General features: G+C 40.7%; 1 protein-coding gene across 1 annotated transcript in view; it reads right to left on the bottom strand.

Moving 5' to 3' along the window:
* The window catches only part of FAM13A (family with sequence similarity 13, member A), a 122,365-nt gene that overhangs the window by 36,849 nt on the left and 64,025 nt on the right, over nucleotides 1–21,491 (bottom strand). Inside the window, 2 exon segments of the mRNA XM_009995869.1 lie at nucleotides 7–35; nucleotides 10,374–10,415. Coding sequence (XP_009994171.1) covers nucleotides 7–35; nucleotides 10,374–10,415 — 71 coding nt within the window.

Here is a 21,491-nt window from a genome sequence, read left to right as displayed (position 1 = left end):
CAGGAATGTTACTACTGACTTGTGACACGTGGGCACTGTGTAAAAGAAAAAGAAGAGGAGAAAATTAGATATAACTAATACAATAAGGTCTTAAAAATACTTGTTCTTTGCAGCACTAACATTTAAAGGTCTGAGCTGTCTCAACAACAACTACATGCATATGCCATAAATTTTACCTTTAAGGAATTTTCACTCCCACAGTGACGTGGTGCATTTTTACAATGTCCATATCCTCAAGAATCAGTAACTCTGTCATACCCTTGCAGCAGGCCAAGGTCTAACAGAAACTATTTTAGCTTCAACACATTGCAGTTTTTTTTGCTTTCTTCTGAGCTTTATGCCACTGTAGGTTGTTTTAGCCTCATCACAGAAGTACTTGCCTTTTGAGGATGACTTGAAAATGTATACATTGTGAAAGGGGACTTAATATTTAAGAATCTTTAGATATTAATGGAGGACGAAGGCAAAATACAGGCTTCACTTTCTGCTCTCTGATATTCATGTTCTTTGCTTCACATTTTTAAAAATAAAATGTACACTCTCTCCTTTCCTTTTCCCTTCTGTCTATTTTCAGGCTCAGGAAGAGCTGACGTGACTGTAGGTGTCATTGCTGTTTAAATCTTTTCTAAACAAGCTGACGTGCCACCTTGCACAGCTGTTACCTCTTTCCTCCCTCCACACAGGGCCAGATTCATCCTGGCTGAGCTGAGTCCCATCCTGCTCCCTCTTCCCCCACGCTGACTCAGCTCTACAGATAAAGTGACACTCTTCTCCTTTTCATCTCTCCATCTCTCCTGTGAGCTCTGTTAAGGCAAATTAGCTACAGGTCTACAGGTTTCATTTGGATTTATCCCTGTAACAGCAGAGGGATTAGCTATATGATTGGCTCATACACCCCAAGAAAATGGCACTGTGTGGTCAGGGTGCAAGACAAGCTGGTTGCAAGATCTACTTCCTGCCAAAACAGACAGTCATTGCCTTCAGTCTTTACCAGTTTCTCACAAACTGTTTCAATGCAGAAGAAAGATCAACAGCTGCCTTCCCTTAACTAACCAAAGGTTTCCTCTCCGCTTTCCTAGAGTATTTCACTGTACAGATGTAGTGCTAGCTATGAAGCTGCAGCACTCTCAGATGATAACCACCCCACAGCTTTGCTGGGTTTGAGTGTCACTTGTGGCAGAAGGCAGGTGACAGAAGATGAGAGGGTAAACAAGGGGCCACTAAAGCCATTTTAACAAAACAGCCTAACTCCTGGAGTGAAGTAAAAACCCCATAAACATCCAGCTGCAAATCAGACTTGCAATATGCTTCAGCTTCCTTCAGCAGAGCCAGTGCATTCACCTAGGTATGAGTAAAGCAGTGTGGCCTAAGCACACGTACATCCTTTCCAGTCCCAGCTTCACTGGGTGCTGCTCATCTCCAGCCCAGGCATGGGTGCCTGGAATGGTGCAACAGCTTGAAAGCAGTAATGAATTTGCCAGTATATCCCACATTACCTGCACAGCACCTGAGCAGCTGTGTCATTCAGATGATTTAATGAACAGAAGACATACAAACAAATATGACTATACTTATTATTATGGATATTCAGTCTGCATATAGGAACAAATAATTTGCAAGACTCTTCCCACATGTAACATCTTGACTGTTAACTATTGGATGGCTTCACAATTTAAAGTACACATTTCAAGCACCCTACTTGTTTTCTGTTCACTTACATAAACTATTTGGCCTCTTCCCAGTCCTAAACTATTTTTTAAATTCTGGTCTCCCATGAGAGATGGATTAACAAGAAAGATGTTACTGTGGTAGGCTAAACCACATTGTAAGATACAATTAATGCACTGAGTACTACTCCTACATGGGTGAGAGTAAGTTAATATTTTATCAACTTTCTATTATATTTACATGCAACCCATACTAGGCAGGGGTGTTTTTTGTATCACACCTTTTTCTCTGTTCTCATGTCAGGAAAGTGATACTGGAGGGGGAGATAGGATTATTTGGATTCCAGTTTTTTTAAAACATGCCTGAGATGTAGGTATATCTACCCATCAGACAAGACATAAAATTTCAGAAAACAGCTCTTCCCTCTATTTTCAACAGGAGTAAAACTGCAAAAATGCAAACTCCTGTTTCTCCTAAACTTAGTTAAAGGCTAGATACTCTATGCATAAACGCTAACTCCACCTGCAGTGTCCAAGGCCAAGCATCACTATCTGCAAACCACCTGCATCATTACAGAAAACATGCCAGCTTCTTTACACAGAAAATAGTAAAAAGAACAGAACACAAAGGTGCAAAAATATCTATGTAAAATGCAAAAAATGGTCATAACACCCCAACACGCTCTGTACCCTTATAATTCTCTGTTAACTGTGTGCTGTACTAACACCAACTCAGTCTTAAGTTCATTAATATTGCTAACTCATGACAACACATATCTGCATAACAATTTCTTTGTGTTATCTAGAAAAGCCCTACTTGGAAAATATAGATTATGTTGGAGAGTCAGTAACATGGTGATCTTCAAACTGCTGACAAATAACAAGGAGATATATATACAGCTACATGTCACCTGAATGCACAACTACAAAATTAAGCTCTGACATTCTATTATATTTTCCTCCTAAATATTGCTTCCTTGTATACTGAATATAACTTTATTCTTAGTGTTGTGATATTTCAGTGCTCTTTTATTAGTCCTCTCTCAATAAGATGGAGATTTTAAATCAGTTTTTCCAGATACATTAAATTTCTTCTAATTCCACAACTGGCAGCCTAACTTGCTATTTCATTTTGAAGCTGAATTTAAAGGCATTGTTAAATTGCTTGATTTACTTTGCACTAACCTTTTTTTCCATCAGGGAATTTTACATTCAAAACAAACGCTGGAAGGGAGCACGTTGAACAGTGACTTTAGGATTTGAGCCTGCTCAGTGACAGTGTGGGAGGTGCTTGAGCACATCGTCAAACCTGGGGAATGGCACAGCCCTTTAAGGATTTCACAGCCTTGAAGAGCTATGAGGCAGACAGGGTATATGGGGTTTTCAAAACCTCCTGGGTGGCAAAAGATGCTTTGCTGTTGGATTTATGCTTCATGGAGCAGGTGAGGTGAGCCGTGCACAGAACAGTGCTTTAGGCGTGCCTGCCTGTGGAGGCAGCTGCCTTGGAAGGGCTGCTGTGCTCAGTAAATCATCCAGACAACAGGAACTCACGCTCTGCTTTGGTTAATTATTTTCTCCTCACATCTGCTACATTTCACTGATACATATGGACAATTATCTCCACAGCTAGATTATCTTTTTTGCTGCAGAGCACACTGAAAAATAGTGACTTTCAGTAGAAATTAAAGGATCACCTCAGGTGACAGGAAGAAGCAGGAGAGTTTCCCAGTGCTGGAGACTTTTACTTTCAGAGACCAAGCCACAAAACCTGTACCAAGGCACACATCTGCTTTAAGCACTGTAAATATTTGAACTGGCTTTTTATGACCCTCACAATTTTCCTTTTGTGAAGTCTGACCTCTAGCATTTCCCAGTGTTGCCCAACTTGTTTACTCGAGTCTTTTGCTCACTTTTCAAAGTCCCCCATCAGCTCTGGATATCTTGCTTCACACGTTAGCTAAACTTACTGCATTGCCTCTTCTCCCGTTCTGTTTCAACTTCAACTATGAGAGGGTAATCACACTTTAAGCAAAGCTTTAAGCACATTAAATCTCCCCTGCTCCCTCTTCCCAAATTAGAACTCTGTAGGCTTAAAAGATATGCAATAGAGTCAGAATTATCTCATGCAATAGATGTGCCCCGTTTGGTCTGTACTGGGCATCTTATGATAGCAGGCAAATTACTGAGTTGGATATCAAACTTTCTCTCCTGTTTTGGTGTTGGGTTTGTTGTTGTTGTTGTTTTATTTTGTTTGTTTGTTTTTGTTTTTTAAATTCATGGCACTATTAAGCAAAATGTATTAGCTTCCAGGTATTAGATGAGCAAAGTAAAAACATCAATCAGAGCAAACTGGCAGAGTATCTTCCCACATTGGGTTTTAATTTATGAAGTCAATAAATTAATTTCTGACCATGCCTAATGGCCTAAATCATAAGCTATACTGCAATCTGGAACTAAGGCCACCCATTGCTGAGGTTTATTTATAACTGATCTGCTTTACTCAGGATGTAAAGCTATTTTTTCCTCATTTCAGTTTTTTAAGTTATTGATTTATTTTTTTTAAGCCAAGCACAACAATAAGAAAGCCACAGTAGATGCAAAAACTTTTAATAATTTTGCCATTCCAGCAAACCAGAGGATCATAGAATCATAGAATGCCAGGTTGGAAGGGACCTCAAGCATCATCTAGTCCAATCTTTTTAGGTAATACTACAGTTTATATGAGATGGCTCAGCACCCTGTCAAGCTGAGAATTAAGTGTCCAATGTGGGAGAATCTACCACTTCCCTTGGGAGACTATTTCAATGTTTGATGTTTAAATGGCTTTGATATGTCAGATGGGAAATTTCTGCTGTTCTACTGATTATTCCAACCTATGACCTAGGAAATTCCTTGTTCATAGGTATTTACATAGTCTAAACACTGTTCACTGTCCACAGCTGTTGCACACTGCGACATGCAATACTGCAGACTCATGTGGGATATGTTTTAAGTAAACTACTTCATTTGACACATTTCTCAAAGAGAAGGATTATGCCAGTAGATAAAACATGAAAATAATGAGTTTAAAAATAAAGAATCATAGAATCTTAGGGGCTGGAAGGGACCTCGAGAGATCATCTAGTCCAACCCCCCTGCCAGAGCAGGGTCACCTAGAGTACATCACACAGGAACTCATCCAGGTGGGTTTTGAATGTCTCCAGTGAAGGAGACTCCAAAACCTCTCTGGGCAACCTGTTCCAGTGCTCTGTCGCTCTCACAGTAAAAAAATTTTTTTGGATATTCACCTTGAACCTCCTATGCTCCAATTTGCACCCATTACCCCTTGTCCTATCACTGGTCATCACTGAGAAAAGCCTAACTCCATCTCCATGACACTCACCCCTTACATATTTGTAAACATTGATGAGGTCACCCCTCAGTCTTCTTTTCTCCAAGCTAAAGAGACCCAGCTTCTTCAGCCTTTCCTCATAAGGGAGATGCCTCACTCCCTTCATCATCTTAGTAGCTCTGCGCTGGACTCTTTCAAGCAGTTCCCTGTCCTTTTTGAACTGAGGGGCCCAGAACTGGACACAATACTCCAGATGCGGCCTCACCAATGCAGAATAGAGGGGGAGGAGAACCTCTCTCCACCTACTAACCACACCCTTTCTAATGCACCCCAGGATGCCATTGGCCTTGGCCACAAGGGCACACTGCTGGCTCATGGTCATCCTCCTGTCCAGCAGGACCCCCAGGTCCCTTTCTCCTACACTGCTCTCCAGCAGGTCAGCCCCCAACCTGTACTGGTGCATGGTGTTTCTCTTCCCCAAATGCAGAACTCTACACTTCCCCTTGTTGAACTTCTTTGACACTATTTTCTTATTATGCAGAAAACTAACCCCACTAAAAGCAATTGTCTTGGTTTCTTCAGGATTCTTGCTGTTTTTCACTGGCATTGGGATCACCTTCTCATGGCTGCACACTGACACCTACTGCTTGGAGCAGAGACAACCCTGAAGGTGATTCATACATGCCACTTGATTTAGCTTGGTGAATTTGCATGGCTGTATCTATGCAGGTTCGTTTACAGAGAACGGAAATGCTCCTCTGGAGCCCCATACTTGTATGGGAGCTGGACACTGCGAAATATATCGAAATCAGTTCAATGCTTAATTATAGAAAGGTTTTTAAGCCCCAGGAAAAAGAAAGGGGCTCTGGGTTGAAACCAGGGGCCTGTGGTGTGGCCAGGATGCCGCTGTGAGCACTCAGCAGCCTGGTGTCTATTTTCTGCCCGTGACGATGTAACGGGGGGCATTAACATGCATCACATAATGTAACGGTGCACTCCTGGGGCCTTGGGACCTCTTACAGCATGTCCCACCCAGGAGGAAGCACCCAGTGGGAAGGCAGCCAATCAACTTTCTAAGTAGGTGCCAAATCTACAAGACTTTTTTGGTTTCTTCAGAAAATTGACCTGAGCACAGAGTAAAACACCTTGCCCCATATACTACAGGTTAAGAATACCTGACTTGCATTACATAAAAAGTGTTGTCTCAAGTAACAACTGTTAAAATGAGAAACAAGTCTGCTGGACTGAATGCTGCCAACAGGATACTAGTGCTTCAAGAGAAAAGAAGTACTGAAACAAGAAAAACCATCCAATGTCTTGCTATGCATTCAAGAGGATCTAACACTATTTTTGGCATTGCTTGTGATGTCAGCTCTCTTCCCAATTTCAGTTTATTGCTCTGCATGTTAACCAGGAAGCTTCATACTCATACAAGACTTTTGCTTTTTGACGCTGTAATGCCACTCTGGTTCATCTCAGGATGAACTCAACAGGTAATTCCTCTGAAACCATCTATGTGACTGATGTCAAATCTAAAGCATATATGCCAGCACAAAGCACATCTGTAGATTCCCTGTCTTCCAAAAACTCGTTGTACACATTGAGCAGATGTGTGCTTGCAGAGAATTGGTTGGTGTCCTGAGATGCTGCTTCATCACCTGAATGTGCACACTGTTTCTCAGTACTGATTCACAGTACTGGCATTCACAGTCTTAGCACAGAATTATACAAGGAGCAGCACTATGCATTTTTTAACAATCTCAACTCCCTTTACCACAAGGTTCCATTACAAAAGGCTTTGTAATGTTAATGTTCTTCAGGCACTAGTCCCTGGAACCATCTATCATGCAGCAAGATTTTCTTCCTTTAACAGTGCAGAATCTTCTTGCCTGGTATTGAGCAAAGCTAAGTCAACAAATTGTCTTACCAAGGAGTACAGAGACAGAGAGGATAACCCTGGTCAGCTGGTGAATGGATTCAAACCCTAAACCTCACAAAACAGTCAAGTCCACCTCATCCTTGAAATGCCCAACAAAAGAGGGGTCCAAGTAAAACATTTCTGATTTTCTGGCCAAATGTATTCACATTCCGTTTGTAGACATTTTCTCTTGCATAAGCATTGATAGTTAACATAAAAAACCCTTCTCCTCTGTCTAAAATCCAGAGGAAGTATGTTTACTCTGGTTCAGTTCTTATGGTAATTAAGCCTCCCTTGCTCTTTTCTCCATCTTGTAACAGGGTCTGCCCATTTCTTTAATCATCTTCACAAATCTAATGTCATCTGAACACGAGTCACTGGAACTGTATGAGGCCTCATCTGATTCTTATATAAGGGCATCCATACTTCTAAATATACTGAGGATACTTGATGTATCTACTGCCATGGGATTACTTCAACTTGAACATTTGCACCTCATGCGTCCCCTTCCATCTCTCCACAAGCAAGTATGCTCACGTTATTTTCTTCCCTAGCGTTTCCAAATGTAAGGAACTCCCCTTTCGTGTAGTGGATATTCATTATTCATCCTGAGATGTATGGCTGTATTACCTATGTTATTATTTTTCATCCTGTGTCTTGTATTTCATGATTATATTTATATCTATCTTGGTCATTCTACATCTTATCTTACTGTCATATATTTTTCCCCAGAACACACCACCATCTCATTCACCCCTCCTAAATTTCTGATGTAAACTCAATTCAGGAGCATGATTCTACTCTGCTATGCCAGTGGTTATTAAAGAAAAAAAGTCTGTGACACTTAAGGATCTCCTTCCTCTTCTACCAGCAACACCTATAGATCTCACTCCCTCCTTACTCATCTTTAAGCTCTGGTACTAATGCCCATTTTCTCCATACAGATGTCATGATACAAAGCACTTTGCTGACATCAGAGAGATTTGGTAATAAAATTTTTCTTTCTCTCTCTGGAAAATCTTACAAAAATAATTTGGTTGTACAGGTATTACCACTCTTGACAAACTATGTCACAATTTGCCTCATTTACCACTTACCCTTGCGTTGTTAATGACTGCTTATTCCTTCACAGAGTAGCAGTGATTAGTTCCATACTTGGTCATGACCTTCCCCAAAGTATAAAGAAAAAACTCCAAACAAATCCACAACCCTAAATCAGTGCCATTTTAAGAAATAGTGCATTGCTGGCATCCTGACAGTTCTGACTTAAAGTTAATACCTTGAGCATTTGCTTTATTGTTAGAAGTAACATCCAGGGAAACCTCTCCATTGCTTGTTGACATGAGACAGCACTGAAGAATCAAGTCTCTGATTTGATCCTACAAAAACTAGTTTACAGAGGGACACAATGCTCCTTCAGCCTGGCAAAACCCAAGTATTACGCAGTGTTTGGAAGCTAAAGAGCTCTTGTTCCCATTTAATTCATTTGTTGCATAATTATCTATATGGCACTACTGTATAAATGCCTGCAACAATCACTCTGTATATACCTATTCATGATTCACTTGAAGGATTACTTGACCAGTATTTCAAACTATGTAAGTGTGGCTTGTAGCAATACAAATAGATTTGACCATCAGAAGGCTAATTCAGACAGTCTCCCCTTCCTTTTCCATGGTGTGAAATGCAATTCCTACGTAGCTCATGTACAGAGATACGGGGTAACAATTAGAACATTCAAAGTTGCACAGAAAAAACTGGCCACCCACCCAAGTTCTCAGTTGTTGAAGCACCATGAATTGCCCAGCCAGCACCAGCTCTCCTGCCAATCTAACTGCACTTGTCAACTGACCTCAGGAATCCACACTTTTGATGTGTGATAAATAGCAGCAAGACTTACAAGCTGTTAGATTTATTTACAAGTAATTGTGTTTCAGCAATGTTACAAAAGATGCAAGATTGGCATAAACCTTTGTGTCTCAAGGTGTGTGATTCCCGCTAGCCATTTCTTCACTTCCCATCTATGTGTATATTCTTCACTCTTCTCTTCTTATTTGCCTCATTCCAATAGGCACTCTCATTCTCGGTTCCCCATCCTAGTATGTCCACATTTCTATTTAAAATTGCCAAACCTGCCTCCTCCCTCTCAGAAATGTCCTACTTTGATAGTTTCCTCAAGTCCACTCTTTGTTCCCCATCTCCTTAACAATTGTGACAAAGCCACTTTTCCATGATCCAGGAAAGGGCTTGGAAGGACAGTTTTAGGCAGTAAGACAGGTGGAAATGCCATGAAAGTGTACAATCATTTGAAGGTCACATCTAGCCAGGAACAAAGAGAAAGAGGGGGACTATTTTCCATGGAAGGACAAGATGAGTATTTAAACTCAGAAAAATCTGTGACAGAGTAATGTATGTACAAAATAATCTCCCAAAGGAAAAGGCAGGACCTCCTTGGACAGTTTGGAGCTTTTGAAACACAGGCTAGGCAACATCTGGACAAATACACTGCAGGGAACGATGGTAAAATCAACAGGAAGGCAGACAAGACCATGCAATCAGGCTAGTCCATGAACAGTTCACTGACCCACATTTCTGCAGTTTTAATGGAAGTCTCCATATTAAGTGTATGAACGAAATTCACTTTTTTGTAGTTTATGTCAGAAGAAGTCTTTAAGAAAAAAAACAAGCTACAAAGATAAATAGGACTATATGCAAGAAAATTAACAAATTTTAAAATCACTTTAAGAATTCAAAGTATCTTTACTCTCACGAAAAGCACCACAGGGATTTATTTTTATTTGTTTAAACTCCACAGAGATCAAAGAACCCAATTATAATATCTGGCCCTTCCTCCTCTGCAGCCCTTCACTGTTAATTGCCCTGGCTCCCGTTCTTCCACTAAGTATAAATGAAAGCACTGGAATTAGCCTGCTACTGAAGAAAGGACAGCAAACTTTCACTGATGTCAACAGAATTAGGCCACTTTTACAAGCACTGACTTTGCCCTCCAGCTGGCAAAACAAGAAACAGTTTGTTCAAATGCAGCACAAGTGCCATTCCCTCCAGGAAGGCATGCTGGGGACCCAGCATTCTCCTGCTTTTTTGGGCTGCAGCAGAGGAGCCGTTACTCTCTGGGCTGCTGACTCACCATCTGGTTCCTGGTTTCTTTCTGAGCAGCACACGCTGTCAGTTCCTCAAAGCTTGTGGCAAAAATCTCTCCTGTGCCCACAGATTATAAGCTACTCATGATGGGCATCTAAGCTCCATAATGAACTGAAGAAAAGAGGAAACAAATGTCCATCTTCTAATTAAGACTTTACAGGACTGGCATTAAACCCTGAGCCTAATCTTCAATTTGAGTAAGTCTGTTCAACATTTCTGCCATCACTCCCCACATTTAATTCCAATAACAAGTCAATACTACACAGAAAAAGAAATTAAAACAATTTGTAAATACCTCACATAGAAGGGTGACATAGGCCGTTCATCTTCTTGGGAGCTAAAAACAAAACATATTTTTCAAAGTTAGTATTTGCAGCTGATTTACAGAAAGATACTCACTCTTAAAAAGCAGAGATAATGAAAGTGAAACAGTACACTTGTTACAGACATGATACTTAAATCTGTTTTGTACTCCTGGAAGAGAGCTCTAAGTTACATTCCTTAAATCCTGAAAATCCATCAAATTTCTCAGGGTCGACAAATGTGGTATAACAGATCTGTTAGATGGCTAGGAGTCACTCCAGCTCTGCAGCAGTGCACAGACTATCCCCATAGCAACAATAAAGTATTTTGCCAGCAAAAGCACCAGAGCTTTTGTTGTCTGCTATTCTAGAATTAAACAAACTATTAAAGGCGAAGTTGAGGAAAATAAATAAATAAATAAATACATATTTTGAGATGCCAAATAAATGGCCATAGGCATACGCATAAAGCTATAAATTCCTCCATTTTATTGCTCATATGTAAAGCTGATTTGACTATGCTGAAATCTTCTAGGCTTGGGATCAGGGGCTGATATCAGCTGGTGTGAAGCTTCCCTGACAAAACAGTGCTTCAGTGGTCAACTGACCTAGGTTAAATATAACTATCTGTTACATGGCTGAGCAGTTCATCACGTCTGTGGTGTGGTGGACTGATGGTTTCAGTCACTGTAAGATCATGCTGCCGTAAGAAGAGGTTCAAATGAATCTCACCTAGTCACTCCAAACAGAGAAATGGTCAGCCTTGCCAGTCACTTAAGTCTTGTAACTCTCTACAGCAGGACACTTGCCTTCCTTCAAGCATGCGGGAAATGTCACTGAGCTTGATTAGTCCCCAAAGGACTTTTAATTGCGTCTGCTGAAGAGCACAGCATGTTTGGTAGAATGGCAGAAAAGATGGGAAACTGCATAAATTACTTTAAACAAAAGTAGAAAGGATAATATCCCACAGGCGCTGGAAACTGAGCAATTTTTCTGCTGCTCTCCTGCCATTCCAGGAGCCTGGGACTGTGCCAGATCTTGGCAATTTGCCACAGGTACTCAGCCAAAGGTGCCCAGGCCACTGCCACGCTGTGAAGGCATCCATCACTTTTGAGTATATTCAGAAGATCAAAGAATATGGGAGAACACTCTGGGAGATGTGAGCTCAGCTTCAAACTCAAGTCACTTGGGGGGTTTTACCATGCCAAATCCCAACCAGTTTCAATAGGATCTGAAGCAGATCAAGCCCAAATAATTTTTGAAAACCCAGTTTGAGTCCATCAATCTCTTGTATTTTGATGGGCCACAAAGATGATCAGAGGGCTGGAGCACCTCTCCTATGAAGACAGGCTGAGAGTTGGGGTTGCTCAGCCTGGAGAAGAGAAGGCTCAAGGGAGAACTTACAGTGACCTTCCAGTACCAGAAGGGGCTACAGAAAAGCTGGGAAGCTGGGGAGGGACTTTTTAAAAAGGCATGTAGTGAGAGGACAAGGGATAATGGATGAAAACTGGAAGAGGGCAGGTTAGATATTAGGACAAAATTCTTCAGTGTGAGGGTGATGAGACACTGGCCCAGGTTACCCAAGAAAGTTGTGACTGCCCCATCCCTGGAACTGTTCAAGACCAGGATGGATGGGGCTTTGAGCAACCTGGTCTAGAGGGAGGTGCCCCTGCCCATGCAAGGGGGTTGGAACTAGATGATCTTCAAGGTTCCTTCCAACCCAAACAAACTATTCTATGATTCTGGTTATGAGTTTATAATGGCTTATCTAAGCACAAGATAATGGAGAAAGAAACATCTCTGTGGATTTTGTAGCTAGGAGATCAAATACTCTCAGGTACCTTTTGCAGCTTTCACCTGAGCCAACAAGAAACTCCCTCAGCAAGATGAGTTGAAACTGGCCTGCAGCCAGGTAAGAACCTTGCTCTCACACTGTGTTTAGTCAGAGGCAGATTTTGCCATGGCTCATTTTGAGCCCAGACAATGTTAAAACAGAAGCACAAATACAAATGCCAAATTCACCTGGGGGGGCACGAGCACAAAGGAGGAGGCAGGACGCAAAGGACACAAAAAAGGCCAGGAAGGTGGACAGACAGATTGAGTGAGACAGTGCGACAGAAAAGTAATTCAAAGAGGTTTAATTAATTTCAAACCCCCACTACAGCATGCAGTAAATTCATAGAGACAACTAGAGACATCTACAGAAAAGACCTTCCAGCACATAGCACAGAAAGCCCAAAATACTGATTCAAGGGTAACACAAAATACCAGACTGGCAGGAAGAGAAGCTGCTTCCGAAACCAGTGTGGTCTGCCAAAACTCGCATCACGTCTGTACTGCAACAGTGACTGGACAGTTTTCATCAGCTCCCTGAGAAGACTGGGAGCACAGATACCCCTGGAAACTGCTGTCACTTCCACAAGCTAGTCTTTAGCTGCTAAAGCAAGTTGCAGTTGGCCACTCCTGCAGGGGCACTGAATGCCACCAAGATGATGTGGCCAGGACACAGGCAAACACCACCTGGAGGCACTTAGCAACGGCTAAGATAGTGATGACAAAGTGGAGAGAGATATGGAAGTGCACAGTTTTGCCCTTCCCAGATAACAACCTGTAACAAATGCATGGGTAAGAACCTCTGGCAGGTCCAGTCTCCCTTTCCTGACAACATGCACAGTTTCTCAGCTTAAGTGCCTAAGTTCTCTCTTTATTTAGCATTTATGGATTATTTTTTTTTTCCAAAAGTGTAAATAAGCTCCTTTAAACTCACAAAGTTGCTGGCAAAGTTTTTGCTATGTTCAGTTCATTACATTAATGGCTGTACTTGTAATCTTAATGCAAACAAGTCCCAGTGGTGAACACAAAACATGAAAAATGTTTTCTTATGTAGAGAAAAGTTCACAGCACCATCAAGATTCCTGTGCATCAATGCAACTTCAAATGACAACACCAAATCCTGCTTTGTGTACAAGTAGCAGTTGTCAAAGCTACATCAAATATGCTTTCTTTTCCATCATAAAAAACCCCTTCCTCATCTCTGGGTTTGTAATTAAATTCCAACTCACAGAAGCACAATGATAGTGAAAAAGCCCAAATAACTTTCTTATATTCATACTTCCACTAGTGGCTATGACAGATCACATGGAAAAGTAGCATTTGGCAGGGACTCTAAAACTTCTTGCATTTCCTTCCTTTTCTTCCACTGCAAGTACAACTACTGCTCCACAAGTACAAGCAAGTTTTATAACTGTACAAAAAAACATTATCCATTCATACAAAGTAACTGAGGAGAAAAAAGTACTTTAAGACCATTAGCTGGAATTGGGGTTGAAAGAAGCTCTAGAGAGGTCAGAAACCAAATACCATTTTAACTTAGACCACCACATGTCAAAATTTCACAGTCAATAATTGTAACTGTGCATAACCTCTCTTACCAGATTGTGCTCTATAGTTTTACCTGTTCAGCACTGAACAGTAGCTGCACCTGGGATGAAGAGCTGCAAGCTAATTAGCATGAATTCTAGACTTTTGAGAAAGTCATAAAAAAATTTTAACTTTAAAAAGATCTCCTGCATGTGAGCAAAGCACATTATCAATTTCCCTCCTAATTGTTAAAATCAACATATCCCAAACTTCTTTCCCCAACTTCATGCACCCTAGTCAACTGATCTGTGCAAGCTAGAAGACATGAGCTGTATAAATTATGAAGAGATTTAAACCAGTTCCACATGACTCACAATTGCTTAAACTGGATGCAAGACCACCAAACCTTACTGCAATCACTTAGCACACAAGGATTCTGTTTTGATTAAAATGGTTTATGAAATCATGAATTATTCATGTTGTAAGGTAATAAACTGATGTGCTTGTATTACACACACATGCACGGATCAGTTTAACGAAAGAAATGAAAATTGTGTGAGAGGTTTTAAACCTGTGTGTACCTCATCACATGGTTAAGCAAGAAAAATGCGCAAGATATGAATCGTAACTGAGTATCAGTTGATATTACACAATAAACAGATTAGAAATTGGTTTAAAACCTTCCATGAAAGATTCTTTGTCACTATCCCACATGCTACATTGATCAAAAAACAACTGCTTACTTGTTTTTAAAACACCTTGTACTGAAGGGTTTATTAGGATTGCTAAGAAGCCCTTTCTATTAAGTATACTTTCAAAAGAAAATATTAGAAGTCATGAAGATATGTTAAAATTTAACTGCACTGTACTTGGGCTGCAGAATTCCTCTTCTGTTAAAGGGACATATCCAGAAGGAAAGGAAAGCTTAATACCTGGCACAGTGACGTGGCAAACCAAGTCAGCTGTCCACAGTATGGAGTGGACAAGTCGTTCTGATATGTATCTCTTATATAGTCTACATTTCTACCTTGCCCACTAAAATGTATCCATTAGGCAAGCAGGTTTTGTAGTAAGTCATGTGTTGCTTTTTCTGGGTTTTTTATACCCTCAAAGTTTTGCCCAGCTTTACATATCCTTTACATCCAGAAAGCACTGAAGGGATGAAATAACTTAAAAAAAGATATTAAAATATCAGTTATTTGTTCAGCTATCACTGATTACCTGGACAACCAGGTGAGTGCAAAATACAGCAGTCTCTTTCTTCTCAGATATATGCACAGCTCCCCTATGAGAAGGGATTAAACAGAAATGAATTGCTCTTTCATGCAATACTTGGGAGAGCAATTTCTCATACTCCTAAGGAACACCTAATACCTGATCACTTCCTTCTTGCTAAAAACCAAAACAAATACCAGCCAAACTGAAAAAACTTGTTCTCTTCATTTTACAGCTAACAAATATTGTTAAGTTTCTGACCTTCACTGAGGTAACAACAAAGTTTGTCAGAGTGGAAGAAATGCCAGTATTGCTTACCAGTTAGTTTAAGCCATTTTATGATTTTCAGGCACATTTATTTTACAACATTTACGCAACACATCCTTTCCGTCTCTAAAAAAAGAAATTGGAAAGTTTGGGTGAAGTCTAACTTAAACATTTCCATTGTGGAACCACGGCTACCTTTTCTAACGTTCCTCTTCTGCAACAGGAATGTTACAGGCAACTGTTCACCAATCACATGCTCAAATATACAATGATGGTATGTTTTGGTTTTTTTATGTCTCGTTGTGCCCTTCAGAGAGAATAAGTGAGCTGCTGAGCCAGTTCCATAGTGGAAGCTGTAAAAAACCCAGTTAGATGGAGAGTTCCCAATTTATTTACATGCGTATGGGACACTCTTTACAGTATATGGGACACCCCAGGTCAGAGGGTGCCTCAGGGGCGTTCCTCCTTGTTTTATTTGTATTTAATTATCAGCAGTTCTTCTGTCCTGGCATTGGAATTGTAAAGATACCTGTAAAGCTGCTTTCCATCTCTTTTGAAAAGTTAAGCTGGACATGCAGTCAATTACATTTTTAATATATGGTGTGTTCTTTAATTTTTGTTGTATTTACAATAATGAAAATGTACTTTGACTCAAGCGTCAATATTCTGCACCAGAGATGAAGGGCCTAGACACTGGCAGGGTCATGCTGCTCTGCCAAGGTCATGTTTTCCTAATGCCTTGCCATAGGCTCTATTTGTTCTGACCTCAGAAGTTAGATAAAGAATTTGCTTGCTTTCTATTCCATCACTGATGTTTTGCACTTCAAAAGACAGGAATTTTTAGCGAAAACACTTTTTTTAGGCAATGAGATAACTACTTCTAATTTTAATGCAAGCAAAAAGAAAGGCACTGAAAATTCAGTGGTATCAAACTACTAATGATGTCAAAAGTCAATGAAACTTTTTTGGGGAGGAAAAGAAAGACTAAGCTTGGGTGACTTGTTAAGACTTCAAAGTTATCTCCCTCATATTTTCTTCTCACCATTTAGAACCACTCTGACACCTTGGATTAACAGACATGCCATTTTTGCAGTTGCAAAGGATTTTAATAGTGTTATTTTCTTATTCTGACTTTCAGCATTATCAACACTAAAAAACAGCTTCAAGGAAGCCTCAATTTTGGGCCACAGCAGTGTTTTTTGCTGAACGTCTCATCTTATTCACAAATTTTTCAGCACTTCATTTTTTTCCCCCTCAAGTCATTACCCCATAAAAGTTATTTCAAGCCTGTGACAAATGCAAGTTTGAAACTGCTCCTGAAAATTTACTGCATACTTATTTTCTCCATAGAGTGATTTACTCATAGTTTGTGCTTCACAGAAGTAGGTAAAAGGTAATGTTTTTGCACATGAGAAATAGCAGGCAATAGAAGCTCCTTCATTCAAATAAAACGAGAATATTGAGGTATGTTATGCAAAAGAAGAAAGAATTACATCATCCTTAATGCAAGAGTAACCATATATTTAATCTAATGTAACATTGTGGTGATACCTTGGCCATCATTAAAAGTCAGCAATTACCATTAATTGTTGAGCAATGTCAGTCACCCTTGCTCTATACTCTTAATCTGAGGGGGATGGAGGAGGAATGCACTACACAGGAATCGTCTAGGAAACACATGTTAGACAGTTATTTCCCTGTGAGAGTTATTTCCATGCAAACATTTGCATTTTCCCTGAAGAGTAACTTTTATAGTCAAAACCATAACACGTTGCTTCAGATATCTCCAGTCTTCACAACAGTTAACCTTATATCAACCAAGCTTTCCACTGAAACCAAGTTAAGCTCATGCTTAAGTACCTGGGTAAGCTACTCACTCAAATGAGCCATAGGTGAAAATACTAGGTGGACAACCTGGCTGCTTTATTCTGAACTCACATACTCCAAAAAATATCTCAAATAACCTGGGCAGGGATGGGTTGGTATTGGTTTAAATGTTAATCTTCAAAGGATCCTTCATCTTCCCCAAAGTTGTTTCTTCAAGAGTGTTTTTCCTAAAGGTCTCTCAAAGAAGTATCTTGGATATAACTTGGAAGCATGGAAGATCACAGTGTGCAGCAATAAATGCAGGGCCATAGAAAGAGACCTCTTTGGGGAAGAGCTCCCTATTAGCCTTCAAAAAGTATGAGCTTCTGTGTCCCATTTTATCTGGCACTGAACTTGCCAATACTGCTATTTCACAGATACGAGCTGAGATGAATATGAAGGATCACTCTGTCACACATCTGAGGAGCATCAAATATTTATTGTTCTGTTTTCCACAGCCAAGATTAAAGGCATAAGGACACAAGGCTAGAGTAAGAGCCTTTTAATTGCAGGAAAAAATAACATAGAGCACAGCCACAGACATCAGGAAGATACTGCATTGTCCACAGGTGTAACTAAGCAGGCTGTGTGTGAAGGGACACTGAGATTGAGGAATGTTGCCTGAACAGAAAAGAAAAATACACAACACACTGAAACCTTTCTGCACACCTCCTCCCAATTCAAAGCAACACCAGGGAAGTACAAGCTATCCCATGTCAAGCTGAAATGAGCAGAACTTCTTGCTGATTAAATGCCACTGTGAGCAAGAGGCTGATTTTCCATGTATATTAATGTATGTGAATGTACTGGAACCCTTGACTGCATAATTTTATATAATTATTTTCTACTCACTATCCTCCTGGATTGCAAATATGTTTATCTTTTATAAAATTACGTCAATGTTAAGCAGCTTGCTTTTGTTGTTTCACTTCTTAAACTAGTTAGGGCTTATTATGAAAGACAGGGCAGTGTCTTTTCTTCTACTTGTGGTTTGGCTATAGTTCTCACTAGGATAAAACAAGAAAATGTGTCAGGAAAGAGGTGGAATGAATGTACCAGCCAAAGTTTCACCTCTTCTCAGAATTTAACAGTGTGATGTTGCATAATGCACACATGATTCTATGATACCTGTCTCATTATAATGGTGACGAAGTATTACTAGGTAACCAGTGATTTTGATTTCATGATTGTTTGTTAAAAGCTTACATGCTTCAAATAAAGTTATCTAAGAGTCCAGTTTTTAGGTAAATATTCATATCTTCTTGCTTAATCAGGTGGACACCTTGGAGGCAAACACTGCAGGAAATTTCCATACCCATTTCCTCTTTTAGTTAGAGCCCCCTTGTAATGCCCTCCCAGTGGTACTGAAGAAGAGCCCCTTCACCATCACATCACAGCTATGACAAGCTAATCAGATGTGGGTCAAATGTGAGCCTGGAAAGCAAAAAAATTCACATAGCATTTTGTAACAGGCTATGACTATGACCTGAGGAAGATGAGAACCACAGATTTGAATTTCTCTTCTTCCACCAGAAAAAAAGCACAACAAAACCAAAACCAACCAAACAAAAAAATAAATCAGATACAAGCTCTTTCCACCCTCTGAGAATATACTTTTCTTCACATACATATTCCAGAACATACTTCACTAGGGCTTGTCAAGCACTCCCAGTACCTTGGATAGAATGTGATAGCAAAGTCCAAAGGATCAGATATATTTATGCTACAACTTTACACACACACATACTCCACTAATCTGTTAAAGAGAACACAGTGGCCCTTCCAAAAAAAGAAGAAAATGTGGTGGAATACAAACAGTGTTCTCTGGCTAAAATACTGGGTATTTGTGAAAGGCTCCAAGCAAACAAACCAGTAAGGTAAATCAAACAATCCGATGGTGACTGCGAGACAGCCCATGCAGACAACTGCTGCTGTACAGTTTAGAAACAGATCAGTCACACTACCTACTTCTACCAGATGCACTTTCTAAAAATATTTGTGATGGCTTCATTCTTGCTCTGCCTTAATTTGCTTCAGCAAAGTGCAAAGCAAGAGAGGCCACTGATCACAAACAAGACCAGAGCATGTACCTCACTTTCTCACCTCCTACAGAAAGCAGTAGATGCGATCGGCTAAGGAGGCTGCCACAGGTTTCAGCTTTGCACAGCTTTTGTTAAACTTGCAATAGACTGAGCTATACTATATGAATTAAAACATACATTAATAGCATTAGCAGTGCTCTAAGTAGGAATCTAGGTTATTAAAGTCAGCTAATGTTATTCAGAAAACATGTTAGCCTATTAACAATAGAAGAGACAACTACTGGTGGGCAGGTTGTTGGAAAATCAGTAATGCAACCCGTGTGACATTTACAGGTGCCTTTTACAGTGCTTGGGCAATATAGTACCTATTGCAGTGGAGGGTTCAACACATTCATCCTTCCACTTCTTCGCATGCAACAGAACATAACCCTGATGTCCCCGTTGTCACTCCCTCTCAGCAGGCCACAGTATCCCATCATGTGCCATTCCATAGACACCTATATATAGAATTAAATGACACCATACAGTACATATGGATCTATGCAAGTACTTTACAGGACTTTTAGGAAGACAGACTCACAGCTTACAGATACCTTGGTAGATACAATACTTTTCCGCTCTAGTGACAAATGTTATCTAAATGTCACCACTTCTTAAACCGAGCTTTTCTCTCTCTCCAGATTTTACACACCAGCCACTCAAGAGACATTTATACTGCTTCAGGACAGGAGGGTTCCCCCGGAAGGGGCAGCACAGCCAGCCTGCTGCCCATAGTGCACACAGAGCAGGGCATCCGCGGGAGGTGGGCAGAAGGGAGTTTATCCGCTCAGGAAGGGAACCAAGCACGATCACCGCTGGCAGCACATTCCCTTTTTTGAGGAGGGAAGACAGCCACTCTCAGTTTGGGAAGTGCTCAGAGCCACTGTACCTGGAGTCTGCAGACCCCTAGTCTGCTTTAGACTCAGCAACAGGAACTCCATGTCATCAGCTGGAACAGCAGCATCAGCCTGTTCACCTCACAGGAACTACAGCCTTACTGTTATCCATGCTGGTAGTAACCATGGCCTTTCCTGAAGCTGCAAAAAAAAATCCTGAAGCCAGCAAGACCCTCTTCCATGGTAAAACTCTGCACTAAGAAGGCAGAAGACAACATTCCAAGGGGAAGATTAGGAAAATAAAGGTGCAAGCTGGAGAATGCTGCTGTTAAGCGATCTGGGAGTCTGTGCTTGTCTGCCCCTAGGTCAAACAAAATTAGGTGTGAAAAGTACAGTATACATCCTCAAAATAGATCAAGGGGATGCAAAAGAAGCCAGAATTTTGTGAATGTTTTTTTTTTTACTGCAAAGCCCAAACAATTTTACATCATGCTCAAGGTTTAATGAAGTATGAAGGAAAATCTTCAATTTTAAAGTGCAAAGTGCATTTCTAACTGATCCAAGAGTTAATCCTTGCAACAACAGAAAAACAGAGAGTCTAATTAGAGCTACACTGAAACCTACCTTCCCCTGGGATGAGCAGTCAAGAACACAGTAACAACTACTTGTTCTGACCGTGGCTATGAGAGTCAGATCCTCGGGAATGAAAAAAGGTTAAAAATCTGATGTGAGACTAGACCTTCAAATAGTAATGATGCACCATGACTACTTCTTTAAGGCACCCAAACTGCCTTTCTGTTTCTCTGCAGTCATCAACATGGAAACCCACTGCTGCATTACTGCAAAAGAGGCTTCCTCCACATCTATCTGCAGAAGACTCTGTGCTTTACCAAGACAATAACAGTTTGGGCAGCAATTTCAGTTATTGTGTCCGAGTAAGCAGCAACTCGGCAGCTTCTGCTGAAACAGCATCACCAAAGTACTGAAATGGCATGCTAAATTACTTCTGTACTATTTTGCAGATTACATGAAGATTGATATTTAGCCCATTGGAATAATGCTAAGGAACGACAGAAGGTATAATTTTGAGAAAAGTAAGCTGTATTAAATGTGTGTATGTATATATATATATATAATATTAATGACTCAGTAAAAGGGCTCTGTACACTTCTGACCCCTCCCCAGCTGGTCTGTGCACTGCCATTTCAAAAGCCTGCCTGCAGTTATCCCTGCCATACTGTGGCAGAAGCACATGCCAGCACAGGTAGGCACTCAGAGATGGTGCTGAAGGGAGGTGTGTCTCGACAACCTGGAAACAAAACAGCCCTTTTCCTCCGAAAAGTAAACCTCTCACCCATGCTGTGCGGGCAGCTGCACACAGGCAGCGCACGCTGGGTGTGCAAGCAGACAGCTCTAGCCGGGATGTGCAGAGGGGCAAGCCCGGCCGGGCTCGGCTGGGCTCCCTCGCCGCATCACAGCCCCCGCT

This window comes from Chaetura pelagica, unplaced genomic scaffold (assembly GCF_000747805.2).
Source record: "Chaetura pelagica isolate M959 unplaced genomic scaffold, ChaPel_1.0 scaffold142, whole genome shotgun sequence".
Taxonomy (NCBI): domain Eukaryota; kingdom Metazoa; phylum Chordata; class Aves; order Apodiformes; family Apodidae; genus Chaetura; species Chaetura pelagica.
This window is presented reverse-complemented; position numbering and strand designations above follow the sequence as displayed.